The sequence below is a fragment of the Anarrhichthys ocellatus genome, unplaced genomic scaffold, assembly GCF_004355925.1.
Source record: "Anarrhichthys ocellatus isolate YVR2014 unplaced genomic scaffold, GSC_Weel_1.0 scaffold19, whole genome shotgun sequence".
In the NCBI taxonomy this organism is placed as follows: Eukaryota; Metazoa; Chordata; class Actinopteri; order Perciformes; family Anarhichadidae; genus Anarrhichthys; species Anarrhichthys ocellatus.
The window spans coordinates 3,154,724-3,175,641 of NW_022280049.1; the positions used below are offsets into that span (position 1 = coordinate 3,154,724).

Below are 20,918 nucleotides of genomic sequence, written 5' to 3' on the forward strand. Positions count from 1 at the left end.
TCAAGAAGCAGAACAAAAGATGCTTTCCATTTCCAACGTTTCAGCAGGGTTGCCGGTCAACTGCAGCATGCATTTATCATAAAGCCAGTAGAGGATGAAGATGAATGGTTACCAATAAAACTAGCTTTGTCCTTTAGCATCTCTATTCTGTAAACCGTATCTGTGAATCTACGGAAGAGCAACAACACTCCTCTCTTGTCATATCTAGCCTGGCCATAATAACCTAATAAGCTGACAAGCCAGCCAGCATGCAGCTGCCCCTTACTTGTACTCTTCGCACACATCACCATAGTAAGTCGCTTCACCCCTGTAGAACAGACCAAAGTTGAAATAGATTGTATAAAGATGCCAGAGGGGAGACAGACGATAGGAGACATTAACATAAATAGAGATTTTGACAAGTTAAGAGCTTTTAGACATTGTGAAGTTTATAGTTTTGTTTTCAGTGTGACTTACTCCTCTAATCTTTGCCTTTTTCTTGTAAATTATTGGATGATTTTAAATTAAGATAGATAGATAGATAGATAGATAGATAGATAGATAGATAGATAGAGTACATACATACATCATAAAGGTTCACTACCAGTAAACGTATGCAACCAGAGAAGGGTTGCAAGCACACTAAGAGAGGTCACAAGACAAAAAGGAGTGGAACTATTGTGTGCGAGTGTAAATGGCAATTTAAAAAAGGCAAACAAGCAAACATTTTGTCTGGACTGTTCATGAAAATAGAAATATACTAACTTGTCAAGAGCTTCCATCTGTAGCGTTTGAAGAAAAGAGGAAAACAGAAAATCAGAAGATCAGAGTTCAGCTTAAACTGAAGAAAAACCAGAACATGTCGATACTGTATATGTCATGGGTTGTCCACAACAGAAGACCAAAAATGCAGGATGCAAAAGAAAAAAAAAAAAAAACGTGCAAGAGATGCCACAAGACATGCAGCTATTGTCAACAAGCTCAGAGAGAAAGACAGCATTGTTTGTCCCCCTGACCCGAAATGGCTGGCACCAAACCTTTGCCAAACATCTCACCCATGTGCACAAATGCGTTACAGAGTTATGTAAATGGATGTAGCATTTGCCCAAAGAAGAAAAGAAAAGAACAAAAACCCTTCGCCCGATTCATGTGCCATTGAAGTCCATCTAATTTCTCTTGTGCTCTGAACTCCATCAACATGCCACAGCAGTGACGCTTCCTGATGTCAGGGTAAGCTCTGTACAAACATCATCACACAAAACCTGTTTGAATGCGACAGGCCGAGACACATTAGACATTATGCCGTTTGCGTCGGACTGTTTACTGTCTGGAGAAATCCAACAATGTCTTCATCGGAAGAGGGCCGACAGTTATAATTAAGCTCTAATCTTCTCAAAAGTGGCCGGAGGAATGGGTTTAGGCCGTCTACAGAGAAACTTCACAAAAATGTGAGAAGCTCTGGACAGCAAGCAAGTGTGGCTGCTTAAATTATCGAGCACCGGGGCAGTAAAAGCTGATGAGAACTCAGCAGAATTTATGAGTCAGGCTAAATACAGCCGACGGGCCACATCTCACCAATGGCTGCAGTCGGATCACGCTACGACTACCATGATCCAAATCACAGGAACCAGACTGTCCTGTCCTCAAAGACCATCTCACGCCACACTGCCTTCTGGAACATCTAAAATGAGATTTGGTCCATTCCTGGAATCCTTGTAAAATCTGAAAACTGGTCAAATTCTGACATTTATTTTGTGTAATTATAGAAGCAAGAGTTTGGTCACTGGAGCAGTAACTTCATTTTTAGTACACAGCAGAGATGATAGCTGCATTACAGCTCTGAAACCTGAAAAGTTACTGTTCTTTTCAATAATTTACCACCAAATTGATCAATAAAGTTTTCAAGGAGAGACTGAAGATTCACTTTTCCAACACAACCGATCAAACTTTTACTGGAGGGACAACATGCGAGAAGGCTCCACTTCAAGAGTTGGCTGAGCAGCTTTTACGTGGCCCATAAAATGTGTTTCATAAAAAAACAAGATGCACCATGATCAAGACATCCCATCATTACTACTGTGATGTGACAAATGACTAGCTGTATGACCCGATAACTTCAGTAAATCCAGAGAATCATAGAAAAAAATGATTCCAAAGAGGAAGTTGACACCGACATCACCAGTAAATTATGAGCTATGTAATCAAATGTATTATCAGGAGGTATGACTTCTGACTAACGCAATGTTTTACAAACAACACAGCTTCTAATGGCTGAGGAATACTGCACTTGAAAATTAATTATATTTGTTTTCAACATCCTACTGACCGTGGAACTAAGATACAAGTAACAATCACAGTCGATCAATAACTCATCTGTTGAAATAGCAGATCAGTTTGAAAAGGTGGATCGATTTGCAAGAAATTATACATTCCTCAAAAGTTTAAAAAGTCTTACTTTTTAGTATTTGTCTATCCCTCTCACATATAGTGAGGACGACGGGAACAAAAGGAAAAGATGGAGAAAAATCAATAGTACAAAAATAGATCATAACTTCTACAGCGGCCAAAGAGGAAAAAAGAGCCAGAGAAAAAATAAAATTGATTTTAAAAGGCCATAAAACTGTGACTGATTATATTGACACATCCTTCACTAATCTCTGTAAAACAGGTTTTGTCAACCGATGAATTCCTTTCAGCTGAAGGAACCAGCTTGAATTGCAAATGTCAGCTAAATATCCCCTGCTATGCTAACGAAGCGTTTGCTTTCAGCTGTACGATAAAGGCCAACAGGATCATTAAGGTTTGTTTTGACAAGAGCTGACAACCTCCTCCCTTTCTTCCCCCCCAAGTCATTCTATGGCCCGAGTCCATCTATGATACAATCTATAGTGGCAGCTTATTACTGCTGGTGTCTTAAACAACCGCATACGTTTATACACAAGTCATCATATGCTTGGTGTCTTGTTTGTCACATTATTGGCAGAAAGTGGAATAATTAAGCAGATCTCAGCAGTGAGTCAGCATTCTGTTTATGTTTTCTGGAATGCACCTTAAAATCTGACATAAATTTGGCAATAGACTTAAGTAAATTGTTAACATACTGTCGTTTGCAATTCCTGAAGGAGTTATTTTCTCCTTAGCGTAAAAACCAGAATAATGAGAAATCAGAAATACCATTAAAACCACATTAGGCACATTGTGGTTCCGAAGGGAATAGTGTTTATTTATCCACCTACCCATTCTGTGGCTGCTGCATACTGGCACGGCCCTGTGAGCTTTGGGTGTTAAGTTTAGGAGAGTAGGCCACAGGTTTAATAGCAGGTCCTGAGTTGGCACTACCACCACCTGCTGAAAATGGCCTCGCCATCTTGTTAATGGTTGTGCTGGGGGCAAAGGAGTACTTTGGCTGCACAGAAGCCGGCGCGAGTGAGTCCTACGAGGGCGTGGGAGAGGGAGACAATGCAGCACAGCAAACAACATGCGGTTAGACATTTTTGACACACAATGAAAAAAGGTCCTTCTGCTGTTGCACAATCCTACGGTTTATATTAAGAAAGCTTCCAGCGCAGCCCAATATTTTTTATATTGCAAATTATTACTCCGGGGCTGAAGGATCAGCTCTGTCAAAGCCTGCAGGCTTTTCTCTGTGCACAGAAGAAGTGCTTAAGAAGTGTGCACACAGACATTTTTATTTATGTTGGCAGTCGGCCACGGACTGGCCAAAGTAATCTGCTGCTGCTGGTAAAAGGAAAATGCTCAAAGTGAGAAATTGTCATATTTGACTGACGCGTCTCACTAATGAGATTTCTCACCGAGCATTATGCTCAGACTGCAAAAGAACACCCACTGAAATAGAGCAGTGACTTTGTGAAGAGTATTTTGTTCCTGCGGTCTTGCTAAAAATATCGTGCAGCACAAAGCAGTTCATGACATCATTGTACCATACACGCCGTTATCAGTTGGGCAAGTAGCTCTTAAGAGATTTGATAGTGAAACTATTTGCATCAGTATTACACACTGGCTTCAGGGATTGTGCAAGGCATCACTAAATAAACCACAGAAAACTCCAAAAGCAATATTCACAACACTCCATCCAGCAAACGACTAATCTAGCGACTCAGTGATGCTTCGCTAATGCACAGTGCACGGACTCTGTGAGAGCTCGACAGGTGACTCCAGTGAATCAGATGAATTTAAACACAAAGTGACATAACACACTATTGAAGCCAATTGTGAGCAATTATTAAAGGAAGTTTCCAATTCAATCAATATCACTGTAGTCCTGTAGCAGACCATGCCAAAGCATCCCAGTGTTCATGCAGAGGTGAGCGCAATGTTTCAGACAGATTTAGTCTTACCTTCTGCTCTCCACCCGCTTTGAAAGCTCTGTGAAAAGAAGAGACAAAAGTTACTACACACTTACAATAAACTCAAACACGAAAACTGTTATTTAATAAATCACACAAGTCTGCAATGTTTCAGTCAAAGGATAAGTTTTGTTTGAGACAATGGCAATGTTGAATCTCCTGAACAATTTACTTATGACGACTTGCACTGCAACACTTTTGAAACAAAACTAGTATTACACATTTTACTAAATCTAAATTACAATGACAAAACCTGGGCTATAATAAATGAGTCTGATTACACAGATACAAATATCCACCTCATATTGCACAAAGACTAATTGCTGGACTCACACAACATTGTAAGCAGCTTAGAGAGTGACTTTAGTTTTCAATTTGATTTTTTTTTTTTTTTTTTTTTTAACTGAAAGGCTCTTATCGTTGTAGTTTTGGCCATCCTTCCCATTAGTTAAGACAACATTCTAACAACAAGCTTAATTGCTTAAATAGGGAGTTGCAGGAACCCTGCTTGAGACGGTTTTATTGCAAACAAGTGATCAGACGGGTTTTAAACAGGACCAGTTTAACCCACTTATCTAAACCACTCACAGATGCAAGAATAAAAGAGAACGCACTCACAATACCCGTAATAATTATGCAATGCATCATAAAACTACATGAGCACACATGACTGAACCAAGAAGTATCCCTACTGTTGGATTCAGGATGTTTACAGTTCGGTTGTAAGTTCACTTTTGTTTTCATATCTGCGGTTTGGATAATTGGGTTAAAAACTGGACGTGTTTGCTTACAATGCCTGCTTGTGATGCCCCATGGACCCCACTGCAACGCCGTCTCAAACGGACTCCCCTTACGCCCGTACAGTATGTCAACAATTAACCTAAACTGCAAAGATGGTACAAGCAATAGAAATGATACGAGAAAAGAACCAGGTTGTAAAAACAATGTTTTTTTTCTCTGTGGTACAAAAAAACAAAACCTCACTACATCTCACCTCGTCTTTAACCGTCTGCAGATTCACAATGCTGCACATGCCACAATGTAGTGCGCTTCCTTACTCTAATCCCAGGATTTACATTGCTGCGGTGCCTTTGCTGACTGGAGGAGACGGTTCATTAAAATATCTTAACACAGTAAACATAGGCACCTAGCTTTATATTGCTGCTGGCTCTTGAAATAACTAAAACATAAACTACTACCATCCTCTGCCCAATGCTTGCATGCTACACAAAGCTCCCACAGGGTTAAGCAAGAATGAACCAGCCCTCATTGTTTTCGGGCTACAGTCACACAAAACAATGGGCAGCGCTTCCTGCGACAATGAGAAATGAATAAGCACTCGTCACTGCCTGCTCAACGCTGATAGAGTCGGGTTGAAGACAGGATGACAACAGGGCTGTGTAGATGGAGAGTGAGAGGAGCGAAGGGAAGGCATACCGACATGTCTGTGCGTGTCTCACTTCTGGGAGACAAATCAATGTGACGTTCATAGCGCTTCAGCTCGCCTTAACCCACAATTTGATGAGTCACACTTAAAAGCAGGGATATAAGGACCGTCTTTGACAATCGCTACTTACTGTATTCATTTTGGCAAACTGGACTTAAATGAACAAATGTGGACATGATCAAGTCACCGTTTCATGGAATCTGTTTTTTTTTTTTTGCTTGGCCCAAATTTGACCTGTGCTGAAACTAAATATGCACACTATGAGCTCATTTCCTGCCTCATTTCATTTCAAAATCTCCCATGATACTGTAATTAACTTTGCACACATCACCGACAAAACTCCAACCACAAACCTCTCGGCCGATCCTCGACATTGAGATACGGACCTTGTGAGTTCCCTGTAGCTGCTACATGATCTCCTTTCTTTGAAGCTGAAAATCTATTGCCCATATTTTTTTGGATTCCACTTCCGATAAAAAGCCCCTGGATAAAGCCTCAACCTTCCCCATAAAAATGACACCAAATGATCATTGGTGTTGAACAAAATGAGGCACTAAACCAAACAATAGACCATATGTCATCACCGTGCGGCTGTCCTCCTCTCTCCACATAAAAGAAACTGTGGATTGCAGCCAAGACACGAATAAATAAAACTGACAATAGCTCTTCTCTGGGAAGTGCTTCAGGAAAACAATATTTGTCTTACAATACAATAATAGGAGAAGGCAAGATGAAGAGAGCAGCCCGGGGAGTCATGGGTAGTGGAGGAATGCGAGATGTTTACAATAGCTGGCCTCCACATGGAGATGAGCGATAGAGGAGGGAAACCCTCGAATGCCGCACAAAGTATGGTGAAGTGAACCTGTGGCTTATCACAGGCCTATCGAAGCATTACACCAGTCCCTGTGAGAGAACAGTTCATTAAATGGGCTTGTGTTTTAAAATGCAAAAACAATATTTGCTGCCATCACGGCCCCGTTTTAAACAATATTTCACACACAAAGCTACAGGTTTTTGGTATGCAACACCCCTCAACACATATCGCACTTCAGCACCTCAATTTCATCTTCCTTCACAAGAGAAATTCTTACAAGAATAAAAATAAATCTCTAACCCGCAGAGAAATAACTACAGCAAGCTTTCAGTGTAATGAAGTTTGCTATGATAACACACAAAAGATGATTTGTTCTAAGTCATTCAAAATTAGTTTACATAATTCTCATTCAGGTTTTGGCATAACAGCAAGGGAGCAGGCCTAGTAGAATCATCTCATCACAGGTTCAAAATATGTTTGATGATTAACAACATCTTGTTAAGATAACACTATCTAAGTCTGAGTTTGAGTTCTGAACGTCTGTTAGACAGACGCATCATCCTGCTCGAGTATAACGACTGATCCATCCCTCTGCAGAGAGCGTGGCGTCACTTTCTTTGACTTATCCCCTCACCACAAAGGCCAACGAGGTCACTTTTCTAATTCTCCTCTACTTTTAAACTCTGAAAAACCCCACCCATGTCTCTACTGCGCTCTCTCCTTCACACACACACACTCCTTTTAAGGCATTTAGTGTTTGTTCTGTGTGACGTCTTTCTGCAGGAATAAAAAAAGAAACATGCAACATCAGCAGTGTGTCTTCTTGGCTGTATGAAATGCAGGAATTGCAGCTCTTTGATAGCAAAGAGCTGCAACCTTTTAAAAACACCCCTACCAGATACAGTAACTCTCGTTATCTTTGGGCATAATAATAACCTGCTGCAATATTTATGAAACTATATATTGCATACAAGATTGCAGTAGTAGTAACACTCTACAAAGCCCCAAATCAAAATCTGACTTTGATCCCCCCAAGTTTAACAATCTCTGTGTTGCTCTACCTCCAACCACCTCTCCCTCTCTTATTCATCTTTCCTGCATTATTCCGAGAAAAATAAAATCAGAATTTCCGGGATTAAAGTCATACATTTCGGAGAAAAAAACCTCTGCGTTTTTTCCCATAAATTTGCCGCTTTATTCTCAAAGGAGTATCAAATTTGCAAGATTATTAAATCATAAATTCACAAGGTAAAAAAATCGTAAAGATGGGAGAACACAAAACCAAGTCAATGCCAAATAGTGGGGGAGTTTGTTACGGTAGCGCTTCACTTTGCAAGGTTGGATCAACCTCGTCACACCACAGATGCCTATCCTGAACACTGCGGCAACGTGAGCCGCAGAGTGCAAAATATGTTGTGTTGTGACGGACTCTCCATCCATCCATTCGTTCTTATCTCCGGGTGGCAGGAGCAGCAGGTTAAGCAGAGTATTAAAGATGTCCCTCTCACCAGCTAACTCTAAGGACATAATTCACCGTAATCTGTGGTTCAACACAAGCAGTTATGTTATGTACCTTTTCTGTGTTATTTCCCCTTCACACCGACAGTCACAGTTGGGTACAGTCCTTTGAAAGTGTCAATGTGTAACTTTGGTACACAGTGCGTTTTAATATGAAAGAGACGTGTATGCATCTTTCAGGACCTTTACCTCACTCAGAAGCAATCCTTACTGTAGTGACAATACTTTGAGAGCAACAAAATTCAGACTTTATAATCTCGTAAATTTCACCTAATTTATCTATCAGAGTTTTTGTCAAGTCAAGTTCTCTCTCTCTAAATATTACTATCCTCCCCCGACCAGCAATATTATTTTTTCCTACAATTGCCCGAAGACACAGTCGTACTTTTCACCTTTCTCAAGCTATTCTATTCAAACTAAAGTGATAAACTAGTTTAATCTTTGGCAGAACACATCATATCTGTGCTCAGTATTCGTAGTCCTTTCCCCTTAAAAAAAAAAAAAACAACCACACGAATAAACCTATTTTAAATATAACACATTAACTTTTAAACCCACTGGATAAAGTGATCTGTGCTGAGAAATCCATGTTTTATGAACGTGAGAGGAGACAATTATATGTTGAACAATGTGCAGCAAATACTGTATACCCCATGATCTCACATCTCAAACTGTTAGTTTATGTACTGGCTGTTTTCTTCTGGAGGGTCATATAAAATGACCTGTGGCTGTTTTGACTCTCAGCAAACTCAACAGTCGAGTCTCTTGGCAGGCAACAACTAAATGAACTCGATGTGAAAATAGCGGCGTTACAGCAGGGATCACAACCTCTTTACTTTAGGATACTCATAAGTAGTCTCGTGACAGCGGCAAAGCTCATCATGGTTACATTCCAGCCTTTTGTGGGAGGGAAGTCTTCTTATAATTAAGATTCTGATGGAACATTTGGCCTGCACTCTACAGAGATACTTCATCAGGAAGGAATTCCTGGCAGGAGTTATGTGAGCAGGTATGAGTGCTGCCTTTTTGTTAGTTATCCAGTGCTAATTAAAATAAGTCAAGCTAAATTAAAAAGAAGAAGGTTTTCTGGCACACACTTAACAACCAAGTGTTTTAATCTGAAGAAAGACTTTCTCTAGATCCATTATGAACTGAGGGATGAAGTAAGGTACTTGTGGCTCCTACCAAACAAAGGCCAGTGTATCCGCCTGACAACATTTGGGATGCATATCTGCTGCTAAGTGCAGAATACTGACCCCTGATCGTGCTTCTTTTGTATTTTGAGGACAGAATATTGATGCAATACCAAACTAGAAAGAATTCAGAGCATGTACCTCACAATCCTCTTGTTAGTAGCTGATAATGTTGAGAGGTTTCAATCAACATCAACATACATATTGATGGATGATAAAGTCGAATTTTGTATAAAATACCTAAATCCTGGGAATTTTTGTTTTGTACAAAGTGTAATTGTCCACCTTCATTATCTCGGAGCTAAAATGCATTATATTTTGCAGGAGTGCTCTGCACCTGTCTTATGAATGAGTTTGCAATTGCATAACGCATTTAGTGAGTTTGTTTCTGCTCGGCCATGCCAGCAAGACTTTGGCATCAACAGTTGTAGGAAAACAGGAAAGAACCAATTATGTGAAGATTGGACATAATTTATAGAGGGAGTGATAAAAAAATAAAGCAGTCTAAAACAATTGGAGATCTATGTGGGTGGAATCGTGCACACCTTTATGCAAAGATACGGGTTTCTTCACATTTCAACAGTTTTTGAAATATCGTGCTCACTACTTATAGACAACGGAGACAAACAGGATTCATTTTATAATAATATTTTTGACAGCAATGGTTGGGACTTTTATGAGTAAAATGAAGTCAAAGTCTAAACCTAAAACTAAACCTTGAGTGTGTGTGATTTTATACCAATGTGTTTCGCAACCAAAGCAAATTATGGTATTTCACTTCTTTCACGTTCACATATTGTGGTGTTTTATGCCAATGTGTTTGACCGAGATAAGATGGAGGGTGTGATCATGGAGTTCTTCGTTTCATAACGCATTGCCATATGACTTACTTGCTGAGGGCGAGGGTAAGGGAGTCTGTTGCTGCTCTGATCTTGTTCTGTGCCTCCACATGGGTCATGTCTTCTGCATTAGTGTCACTGATGGACACCACCCAGTCTCCTACCCCGACACCAGCCTGAGCCGCCTTACCGCCCGGGGTCAGCTGGAAAAAAGAAAAAACACAGGAACAGAAACCAGGCGGAAGTTAGAGGTACAAGGTCTTCACAGGAGAGGACAGTTATGTGGACGAAAACATGTCCTCATGGAAGAGCACCAGTAGGAACTATAAAAATCACACAGCTACTGGTCCTAGAATTGGCCAAATACAAACATACCATGAACTTAACAATTCTGCAATATTTGTATCCTTCTTGTATCTCGTTCTTTTTCGAGGATGGCATTTTTTCTTTGTTGTTATCACAGTCGGTAGGTCATGTCTCAAAAACATTTTGATAAACGGAGTGGAAAAAGTACTTAAATGTCATTGTCTGACTTCACTATAATCTTACACGCATCAGCAGTTTAAAGCAAAATCCAGGAAATCTGAACGTGTTCAGTCGACTCTGCTACAATGTCTGTGAACGACACTTAATAATCAGCTCAGGGAGCCTGTGTGTCTGGGCCCTGACAAGCCGGCCGAGATATTTCACTCAACACTATCGGGAACAGGCATTATAGGTCATCATGATGTCATCAGTCATCAGTGTATGATTTGCTGCAGATGTGACTCTGAAAGGAACTCCTGATAGCTGCAGACAAGGACCATATGTTACAAATAGTCACATCATTTACTGGAACAACCCATCTAGACAGACAGGTAAGTCACTGACAAAACAATGACATCATCCTCTCTTCACCCAGACATATTGAGCTAAGAAAATATCAATGTTTATTTTCATAAGCCTTTGTTTAACATGATGCTCCTCACAGACTAACTTTTTCGATGTCGGATGTCAGAGCAGAAGGCTGGAGTCTTGTTACAAACAGCAAGAACTTGACAGTCTATATGGGTAGTGATGGTGTTCTACATGTACACAGCGGTTCTAGAGGACATGGCAGACAGTGAAGTCTAATATTCAGAGCAGAGATGCCACATCGTGTTTAGTAAGGGCTTAGTCAGCTTGCCCATGCGGCTTAATGAAACTTGAGACTTGTGTCAAAGTCTCAGATAACTGGAGTTCAAAGTGTTCCGCATCAGATAAGTAAGCGAGTGTCAGGATTTCTGGCAAACAAAAACAACAAACTATTAGGATTACTCTCTGATGTCATGGATTCCTGCAAATGTTAGCTCATCAAAACCTCAGAGGACTCAGCGGTTCAATCAATACTTTTCTGCCATGTTCAGCTAAGCTATCACACTTGCCGCTTTGATTCCGAACATTAAACATAAACACTTGTGTGAGCAGGGAGGCAATATGCTCCGTAAACCGACGACAGGCTCAGGCTGAGATACAACTCCGCTCCCCACACAGACAACAAAGTCAAAGCCCGTCTTGATTTGAAAGATGCCAAAGCTAAAAAAAAAAAAAAAACAAGGAAGAAATGCAATCCGCTGGGGCAGTCCAAGCTATATTTATTCTATAGCAAAGTTCAAACATCACTTTAATTGGCTTTGATTTGCACTCACTGGAAGCAATTAAGAGAGAAATAATTTCTCCAGGTTAGGAAGACTTGAAAGAGTTTGAACAGCGTACACTTGAGGAAAAACAACTATGACATGGACACCAGTGACATGTTCTGAAGAGGGGGCACAGCCTGGCACTACAGAGAGCCGCAGACCCCTTTTTACTGCTATACTGGATTTTAAAACTTGAGGGGAAACATTTTAACAAAACAAAAGCTTTTATTAGCGTTTACCAACAAAAACACCATGAGCCTTAGCCACAAAAGCACCGTCAACGCCTCAAGGGAGCTGTAGTTGTTTAATTCTAACAAAATCTGTTAAATTAAAGAGGTTTTAAAATGTTACTAGCCAGTGCAGTAATAGATACCCCTGTAGTGTCGACAATGAACAGAAAAGGCCATCGTTGTGCGTCATGTTCTCAGAAAAGAAATGGAATCAAATTGAGCAATGAAATTAATTGCAAGCCAACCTTGAAGTAGGTTGAGAATGTGGGTCTGTGCAAAGAGTAAAAGTTATTATATTTATATAAAAACAGCATGGGAAACAGACAGGTGAAGAACTAAAGATAAACTATGAAATGAGGAATGCAAATGTTTTCGTACAGAGCCCAAGGGGTCACAGAATGTTTTGATGAACATGAATAGAATAGAGTTAGTAGAGATTCAGAGACTTGGATGTTCTACACCAAGGAGCACTGAAGCTGCTCTGGGGGCCCAACCCCTTACTCATTTTATGCTGGTTTTGCATTCTACTTGTTACCCATCTGAATGTTCTCAAAAATGACATACCACCATCGAACATTTACCCCCCAAAAAAGCTGACGTCTAAATGTAAAAGGTGAGACAAAGGAGGTTAAAAAGAAGAGTCCTACAGATTGTAGGTTGTGTTTGTACGTGCATGCGAGTCTGTGTGAGCCGAGTTACTGATGGACACAGACACCTGTGCTCCTGGCTCAGGTTCAGTGTGCAGCTGCTCCCTCACTTGAGAAGGCAGCAGTTAAAGTTGCTGCGCTCAGACCTTCGGATGGTAGGGGGGGGGGAACCCTACACCCCTCCAGCAGTTTGACGAAGGACGGTGGAAAACATGTTCCTGAAGGCAACGCGGGGCACTCTACCTTACAGCAACCAGGGATGCAACATGATGGATAACGTCATGGCGCAGCGATAGCACAAAGATGGCTCTCGATTTGGCCGATTCCTTTGACACAAGTAACAAACGACTCATCCGGCCATAAATTATTTTCGTGCAAATATGATTGCAGCTGAATTCACACCAACGGCATGACGTCTGTGCAACTGAAGGTATACGCAAACACGGGGGTTAGCCTCATGGTTGGTAGCCCGTTTCAAGGCTTTTTGGCAGAGCACAGCAGTGGGGCTGTTTTGGTCGGCTATCGAATTTCAAAGCATGAGCCAACTTCTCAAAATACAACACCTTTGAAGTGCTTCCCTTGACATGGTCAGTCAGAGCCTCATACCCGCTCTCGTTTTTTGCTTGAACTTTACTAAAATTTATCTACAACTGCAGATATACTGGCCGTGTAACTCTGCACCGGCTAACTTTTATTCTTTCCACGGCTATTTGGGGGCCGAGAGACAGTCTGTCCTTGCATCACTCGCACAGCACAGCTGATGCAAGGCCATAAATATCCCTCTGAGAAATGGAAAACCAAACCTGCAAGTATGTGGTCCCAATGAAACGGCTGCAGTGGAACACCTAGCAGTAAGTCACCTTAAAACGCCACTGCACTGATCACAACACAAGACATTCACCTCCAACGAATGACACAAGAAATGCCCCCCGTGGGCGATCTATCAGCAAGTACTGAATTATTAATTCACCCCTCTAACAAGGCCTCTCTTCCCAGAGTGTGTACGTGTATGAGAAAGGGAGAGTGTTTGAAGAGTATACAAGTGATAAAGCAACAGATGGTCTACCACACACACACACACACACACACACACACACACACACACACACAGAGAAACAGCAATAAAAGACTCTGTGACACATCCAGCTGTAGTGGTGGAGGGATGACTTGACATCATCTACAATTTCCTCTGAACATTTGATTTTAGCGTTGTGGCTTGTGTTTGTAGACAGAAACCAGATGGTGCTCAGGAGGCTCGGTTATGGTATCATAATGTTTATGGAATTGGGATGGTATGAGATCTGGAACAGATAACTAGAGAAACTCAGAGGAGTTAGGGCTGCCTTAGGTTAGGGCAGACACAATTGAAACGGCAATGAAACGGCGTTACGATGACATCTCGCCTCCTAAAGTTTAGGCCTCTCCTTTTGAATTAAGGATCTTGGGGCAGACATGTGGAGAGAGATGTAATTTGACTTAAGTATACCTTAGACCTCTCATGGTCTAGACTAGAGAAATTCAAGGGGAAAAAAAGTTGCCACATGGGTTGTGTAGGAAAGGGTAAAGACAGAGTATGCCGTTTCTGGAGGGAGGATCAAACAAAAAGAATGAAAAAGATGTTTCAGAAGTCAGTTTTCATTGGAAGAGATGCTGGTGTGTTGAGGGCTGACTGGACATTTTACCCAGAATATGAGTCGGCTGTCAGGCGCCAGTCCTTTGGCCTTCAGCGAGAACGATGACATCATCGGGGTTATCTGAGCTTGGGTTTGGAGGCTGCAAATTTATCAACAGAAAGTCTGTTACAGCTGGAGAAGAAGGCGCCATCGAGCTGCATTATGGGAAATGTAGGATCCAGTGTTTTTGGATCTTGACCCATACTAGGGACTGAAGTCAAGCTAGCTTGGCCTCCGATATTTCACCATATTTCGATCAGTCTCTCCCACATCTCAAACCTTTATGGAAGTAAAATGCTAGATTGCTCGACTATCCCTTTAAATACCAATAACATTACATTTCCAACCCTAATAGAAATTTCAGTTCAGTTTTCATCCCAGGCTGGGATGCTATCACAGTGTCTGATTGAAAGGGATACAATGATGTGATAATTATACCAACAGAGAAAGACATTGCTTTCTCATATTTGGTCTTTGTCTTTTGTTTTTTATTAACGGGATAGTGAAGGGTCAAGAGCACTCTGTTCTGATTTCACTGTTGGTTTTTTTACATCTTCTAACGCAAGGCTAAGAAAACAGAAAGTGGGTTATTAATACTACAAGAGAGTCAAATAAAAGTTGCGTACATATTTTTCCAGATGATAAATGGGTGTATACATATTATGCTACAGTCAAACTGTTTTTTTTCCTTTCAACGTGACGTTCAACACTTTGTCTTGGCATGGTCTCTTTCCCTCTGATCTCACTGGAAATGTATTGGAGGAGTCCATCATATGCACGAGAAAAGTCAGCGTGGAAGACATATCAGACACAGAAGGAGACAAGAGGATTGTCTGGTGCCAGCGACAGGGGGGGGATACGAAACTAAAATCCCAGGAATGCTGAGAAAGCATAGCTTTCCAGGCTCGCAGACAGACGAGGAAGGAAACAAGTATTCATAGAGCATGGAAACCTATATACCAACTTACTCACACACACACACACACAAAGGAGGTTACCAGTCCAGACCCACGGCTTTCCAAATCAATGCATAGATGATTAGAATCTCCATTTACAGTACAACAAAAACAGGCTGCATGATTAAACATGAAGCTATTGATGATGTGACAATCTGCCACAGTAAGACCAAACTCAAAGTACCTAAATGACCATAAGCTATAAATGAATCAGCTCTCAACAGCACTAACTGTCATCTAATCTTCACAAAAAGCACTTGAACGCATTGATCCATCAGGAGTTATCACTTTTCCACAATCAAAGCGTATTTAATGAGCCTTTTGTCCCGTCACTCAACATCTTCTTCATTGTGTAATCTCTTAACTGACTGTCTGGGTTGAGATTCGGATCGCATCTGCTACAGACCAGTAAAGAAAGACAACCCATTAAATTCTTCCAAGCCAAGTGAGCGACCTGCCTTTTCTTCCTGTTACTAAGGGATGCTGTATATCTTTGAGGTTTACGTCCCCTGGTTGGGCAGTTTTCATCCTCTGCGACCGTGTGATTCACTGTCCAGTCTTTTATGACAAACGCAAGGAGAGCCAACAGTTCCACAGATGTAAACAGAGACAACCTGTAACATCTTTATACCTCCTGTACCCTGCAGCCTGGTGGACTGCTGGAACAAGCCAAAGACATGAGCCACTGACCAGTCGTTAAGGCTACAATCTTCGCTGTACTGGTTTTTGTTTTGTTTTTCAGAAAGGGAGTCATTATCAATTTCACACACAAGCTGCTTAGACAAACCTTGGTCTAAAAAATGTTATGGAGACTGACCGTGAAAGACTTTGCAATACAGAAAATGTGAGCGATGCGTGTCAGCGAGGATTAAAAAAATAAAAACAATCAGCGTGTGTAATGTCCATGGATTGCAGAAAAACTGGCCTCCTGTACTGGCTGATTAGTCAAGATCATTCAACTACAGCCACAGACACACCCGCTGACAGTCACCAGACAGTACGCCTTGCCAGTCTACACTGAAATGACTCTGAGTCAACTCCTATACCCCCACCAGAAATTCCTGTTTTTGTTTTGGGCAATTTGTCAAAACTCTGTTTGTTCTTTTATGGGTAGAAGAAAACGTTTCTTGTCATGGATCCAAGGGGAACATTGTGTTTCTGACTGCGATGCCTGCCAGGGAGCAGAGCAGATGCGAGACATGATCTAACAAGGCTGGTGATAACTCCTTCCCTCACCACAGGATTACGTCAGCTCTACACACACACACACCTCGATGCGATGCCAGTTACGACACACAGTCGACTCTTCGGGACATACTTAACGAAGCAAACATAAAATAGTGCATCATTTGTCCACAGCTTTTCATTTTAATGCTAGAATACAACTGTGACTTTCTGGCAGCGACAAAGAAACAAAGAACTGAAAGTGTTTGAAAGACTATGTGGAGTGACCTTGTGAGGCCTGACCCACATATAATTGCCTATTAACTCCCAATCATCTCGAAAATAGGAACCTGCAAATATTGAACATAATTGATGATTTAATGAATGTAAATCAGTCTAACATTTATAGATCATCCCAGCCTCTAAGGTAGCAATGTAACAACGTCAGTGGGGAATGAATGTTATATCTGTGTGCGCAATAGCTGGCAGCAACGTTGGAATGATTTTGTGTGTGCGCGTGTGTGTGTGTGTGTGTGTGTGTGGCTGCAAGTGCGAGTCTGTGTGTTTGTCAGGCAAAGCAACACTGCACATATAAGGGCTGGAAAGTGGTTGCTGCTCTCTACAATAGCGACAGTAGTTTATCAAGTATTTAAGATGCATTCAGTGAGGCGGTGGTGACCTAACATGGAGAGTGCAAAGCACTGCGAAACCAACAACAACATGTCCAATTAATGCCATTAATCCAAAAGATACTGCATGTTAAGGCCGACTGGATTTGGGTTGGTACATACACAAGTGTGAGTGACATGAAAATGAACGCCACAGTCTGCTGACAAAGTCCTTTGCAAAAGACGACATGCATATGCTTAGGTGGGGTCATTGTGTGGAGACCAAGACGACGGAACATTAACAAAAACTTGTGAACGGGCTTTTATATGGAAGCTTTGAGGGACATAAATGACTTTACAGGATGATCCTCAGATGTAAATCTTCAAGAAGAGTGCAAAGTCATCAATGTGCGCAGACACAAGCGGCCTCCAATAACAAACAGTTTCTTACCCTTGACACGGTGAGCGGCATGCTGAAGTCCTTGCCACCCTGCAGCCTGAAGCCCCAAGGCGCTGGGCCGCTGAGGGTTACAGAGTAAACGCTCATAGCCTTGGAGAAGAGAAAGGAGAAAAATTTTTTGTTAATTAGTCAGAAAGACGGGAATGTGTCTTTTTCTGCTTCATCCAAGCAGCTTAGCTTAGCTTTCTTTCAAGTCTATAATGGCATATCTTGGAAAAGTTCTGTTTTAAGAATAACAAGGTTACAAAAATTATTTAAATGTGCCTTTTGGTAGAAATAATCAACTTAACTTTTACGTATCTTACAAGACGATAACACACTAGATCTGACACTGGGACACAATGTTCCTACATGAATCAACATGCAGACTAAAAGGTGGATGCATCTCAGGTGGGCATTCATATAGGAGGCTGACTCGGGATGTAAAATGTATACAACAAAACAAATGACAACATCAAAATTCTACTGGACAATAAAAACAGCAGCAGCGTTTAGCCCTCATTTTCCTTCTTTCAGAATGCAGCCAGCTCATTGTATTCAACGAACAACTCAACCATTTAAAGCGAACTATCATGAAACATTGGCCCACAACATACAAACTTGTCCGGACATTTTTGAATATTTTACAGGATTTGTCAAACCATGGAAACAGTGTGGACAATCGCCAGAACTGATGACTGAAATAGAACAGCAAGTCACTAAATAACCTGGTAAATTTAGAACCCAAAGGCAACTTGGGCTGTCACTGGCGAGAGTTATGGCTGTGCTGACCTCTGTACCTGCACACCTAGCACCCTCCTCCTCCTCCTCCTCCTCCTCCTCCTCCATCGCTCTTTGTGACACACAGCTTAGCTTCCCAAGATGCCACCATGCAAACCCACCTTGTCCTCAAGGGCTGGCCGACAGCCCAACCCTGGGAGAACGTTTAAGAGTCAGTAAGCTAGGGCAAGCAGATTCTCTCCGTTGGCAAACCCTACCCCTGCCGCCGTCTGTGACACAGGCAAGCACTAGCCTTTCCTCACTCCTCAGAGGCTATATAAGGAATGTAAAACTACACCAAACTATTTCAGCCCAACACCCAACATGCCCAACATGAGTCACAGAGAGAGTGAGGGAGGGGGGGGGTAGAGGAGGACTGAGAGAGGTAACGTCAGCTACTCCTATATTCTGGCAAAAGCTTTAACATCAAACTGAATGGATGTTTTTTTTTTAAAGTGTACTTGAGAATCAGCAGACGACCACAATTGAAGCAAAGCTTGTGGAATTCAGCATTCCTTACGGAGGGCATGAAGCACAGTGATGGCAGACCTGCAATTATATTTTAACATCTTAAAGTTCTTAAAGCAAAAGAGAAGCTCACGATAGAAAAAACTCAAACACGGCTCATAGAACAGAAATCTCACTACTAATATATATATATATATATATATATATACTGTAACAATCAACCAGCTAAGTACCCAAATACCCCAGCCACAAAACCTGCACATTAAATACATATACTTTTAGGAGAAATGCACTTTCTAGCTCGCATAAACAGTCTTAATAACCACAACTTGGATTAGTTTACTGTCATTTCTCTCATATTATACCTCCAACAGAGAAGCCTAAAAGACAAGAAAATGAATTATAAGACAGACGGCTTGGAAGAATAAATGGAAATAGCAGCAACAGGTGATGGAAGTAGATTTAACTGTGATAACAGCACACAGCAAATTGATTATTTCGTTGTTTTGAGCATAACATAAGACAGTAAGTGATACAACGCCATGAAACTGGCGCATTTCAGTTAATTAAACATCATTCTCTGTATTAAGCCAGAGGAGAACTCAACAGCCTCAGCCCATGAACATGCTGGTAATGCCTGTGGCGCTCATTCAAGGGACGGTGTCCCTGCTTATGGTATTGCTATATATAATCGATGGCGTCACTGTAATATTTCTATAGAAACTTGTACTTTTTAATGTAAAGTGCTGTATAGGCTACTACCCTCAAATACACGAACTTAGACGCTTCTTTCTCACAGGCGACGCAATTATGAGCTCACATGGCTTACTTTAAAATGAATTCAGTGTGTCCAAGGAAATCTTTTGCGACGGTTTAATCCCAGACTGAAGATCACAGGGCAGACCTTGAAATAAACCCTTTACATGCACGACAGGAGTCAAGTTGGCAGGACGGAAACACGAAAACTGGCTCCAACAAAGTAGTTTGCACCGCTACAGACCGATGCGCGTTCAGAGCGGATAGACGAAGCCATAAACTGAACAAATGGGAGCAACACAGCTCCATGCAAAAACTTAAGACTGGGGAAAAAAAAGTTGCTTTTAAAAAGTAACTTCGCGCGAAGGAATGCATTCAAATGTTTGGACAAATTAATTAGCTCACCTCTTGTCCCTCGTTGTTTTCGCCAAACATCACGTCTACCGGATGAAAAAAAAAAAAAAAAAGTCGGTAAGAAGGCAAACTTTCGGACTTCCTTAAAGCAGACGTCAGGAAGCCACCGTGGATCCCTTGGTGAGCAGCAGGATCATTCCCTCACATTCTTTTTAGTAGGACTCGCCTGAAACGTCAGAAGTCACATGGGCCGCTGCTTCGTTCCATAGCCGGGCTGTAAACCAGGAGAGGCCGTGCCTTGCAGACATCTTGGCGGCGAAAACCAACGCCAATCCATGTCAGTCACAATGACTTTTAATGCCACTTTAAAAAATAAATAAAGTCAGCAATACATCATTGCGCAATATAACCAACTACTGATCAGACAAAATAGTTCTTAGGGTAAACAAAACAATAACAAAACATGTGCGTATCTGATTTACCTACCTGTTTGTTTTAATCTTCTACTTTTATCTGACAGCTATAGTTACTGTTACTTTGAAGATTCATATTTTACATACAGTATAATAAGCTTTTAAACAAAAATGTAATTAAATGTTATTATAGCCGTCATATACATTAGGTACATATATATATGAAATGTAACTTCTGCATTTAACCCATAAATAGTACAAAATGTATTCGCTCCACCTCACCTATACCAGCCTCGTTGCACAAATGCTGGGTACCACTTTCTGAAAAGGCATACTTTATTAAAAAGGTTTTAAGTTATAACTATATCACTCTATAGCCTGGCTGCCTGTTCCGGGCTGGAGTCGATCCCTGCTGATATTGGGCGAAGGCAGGGTACACCCTGGACAGGTCACCATGATTGGATGGATTGATAATAGTATTCTAATATTAAATAAATCATTTGGAATAGGCATAGGCAATTGGTAAGAACAACCTTAAGGTAGCTAAGTTGTAAAAAGAAATTAAATTGGCTGGTGTGTCTTCCTTTAAAATGAGTGAGTATACTTGCTTCTGGC

At 41.2% G+C, this 20,918-nt stretch overlaps 1 protein-coding gene across 1 annotated transcript in view; it reads right to left on the reverse strand.

The window, feature by feature from the left end:
* Window positions 1–20,299, reverse strand: part of pdlim7 (PDZ and LIM domain 7) — a 31,575-nt gene extending 11,276 nt beyond the window's left edge. Inside the window, exons 1-7 of the mRNA XM_031858158.1 lie at window positions 19,942–20,299; window positions 17,545–17,643; window positions 10,209–10,360; window positions 4,338–4,365; window positions 3,216–3,412; window positions 745–761; window positions 266–404 (exon numbers count right to left, since the gene is read on the reverse strand). Coding sequence (XP_031714018.1) covers window positions 266–404; window positions 745–761; window positions 3,216–3,412; window positions 4,338–4,365; window positions 10,209–10,360; window positions 17,545–17,643; window positions 19,942–19,971 — 662 coding nt within the window. The 5' untranslated portion in view covers window positions 19,972–20,299. The remainder of the gene's footprint in view (window positions 1–265; window positions 405–744; window positions 762–3,215; window positions 3,413–4,337; window positions 4,366–10,208; window positions 10,361–17,544; window positions 17,644–19,941) is intronic.
* Between the last annotated feature and the right edge of the window lie 619 nt (window positions 20,300–20,918).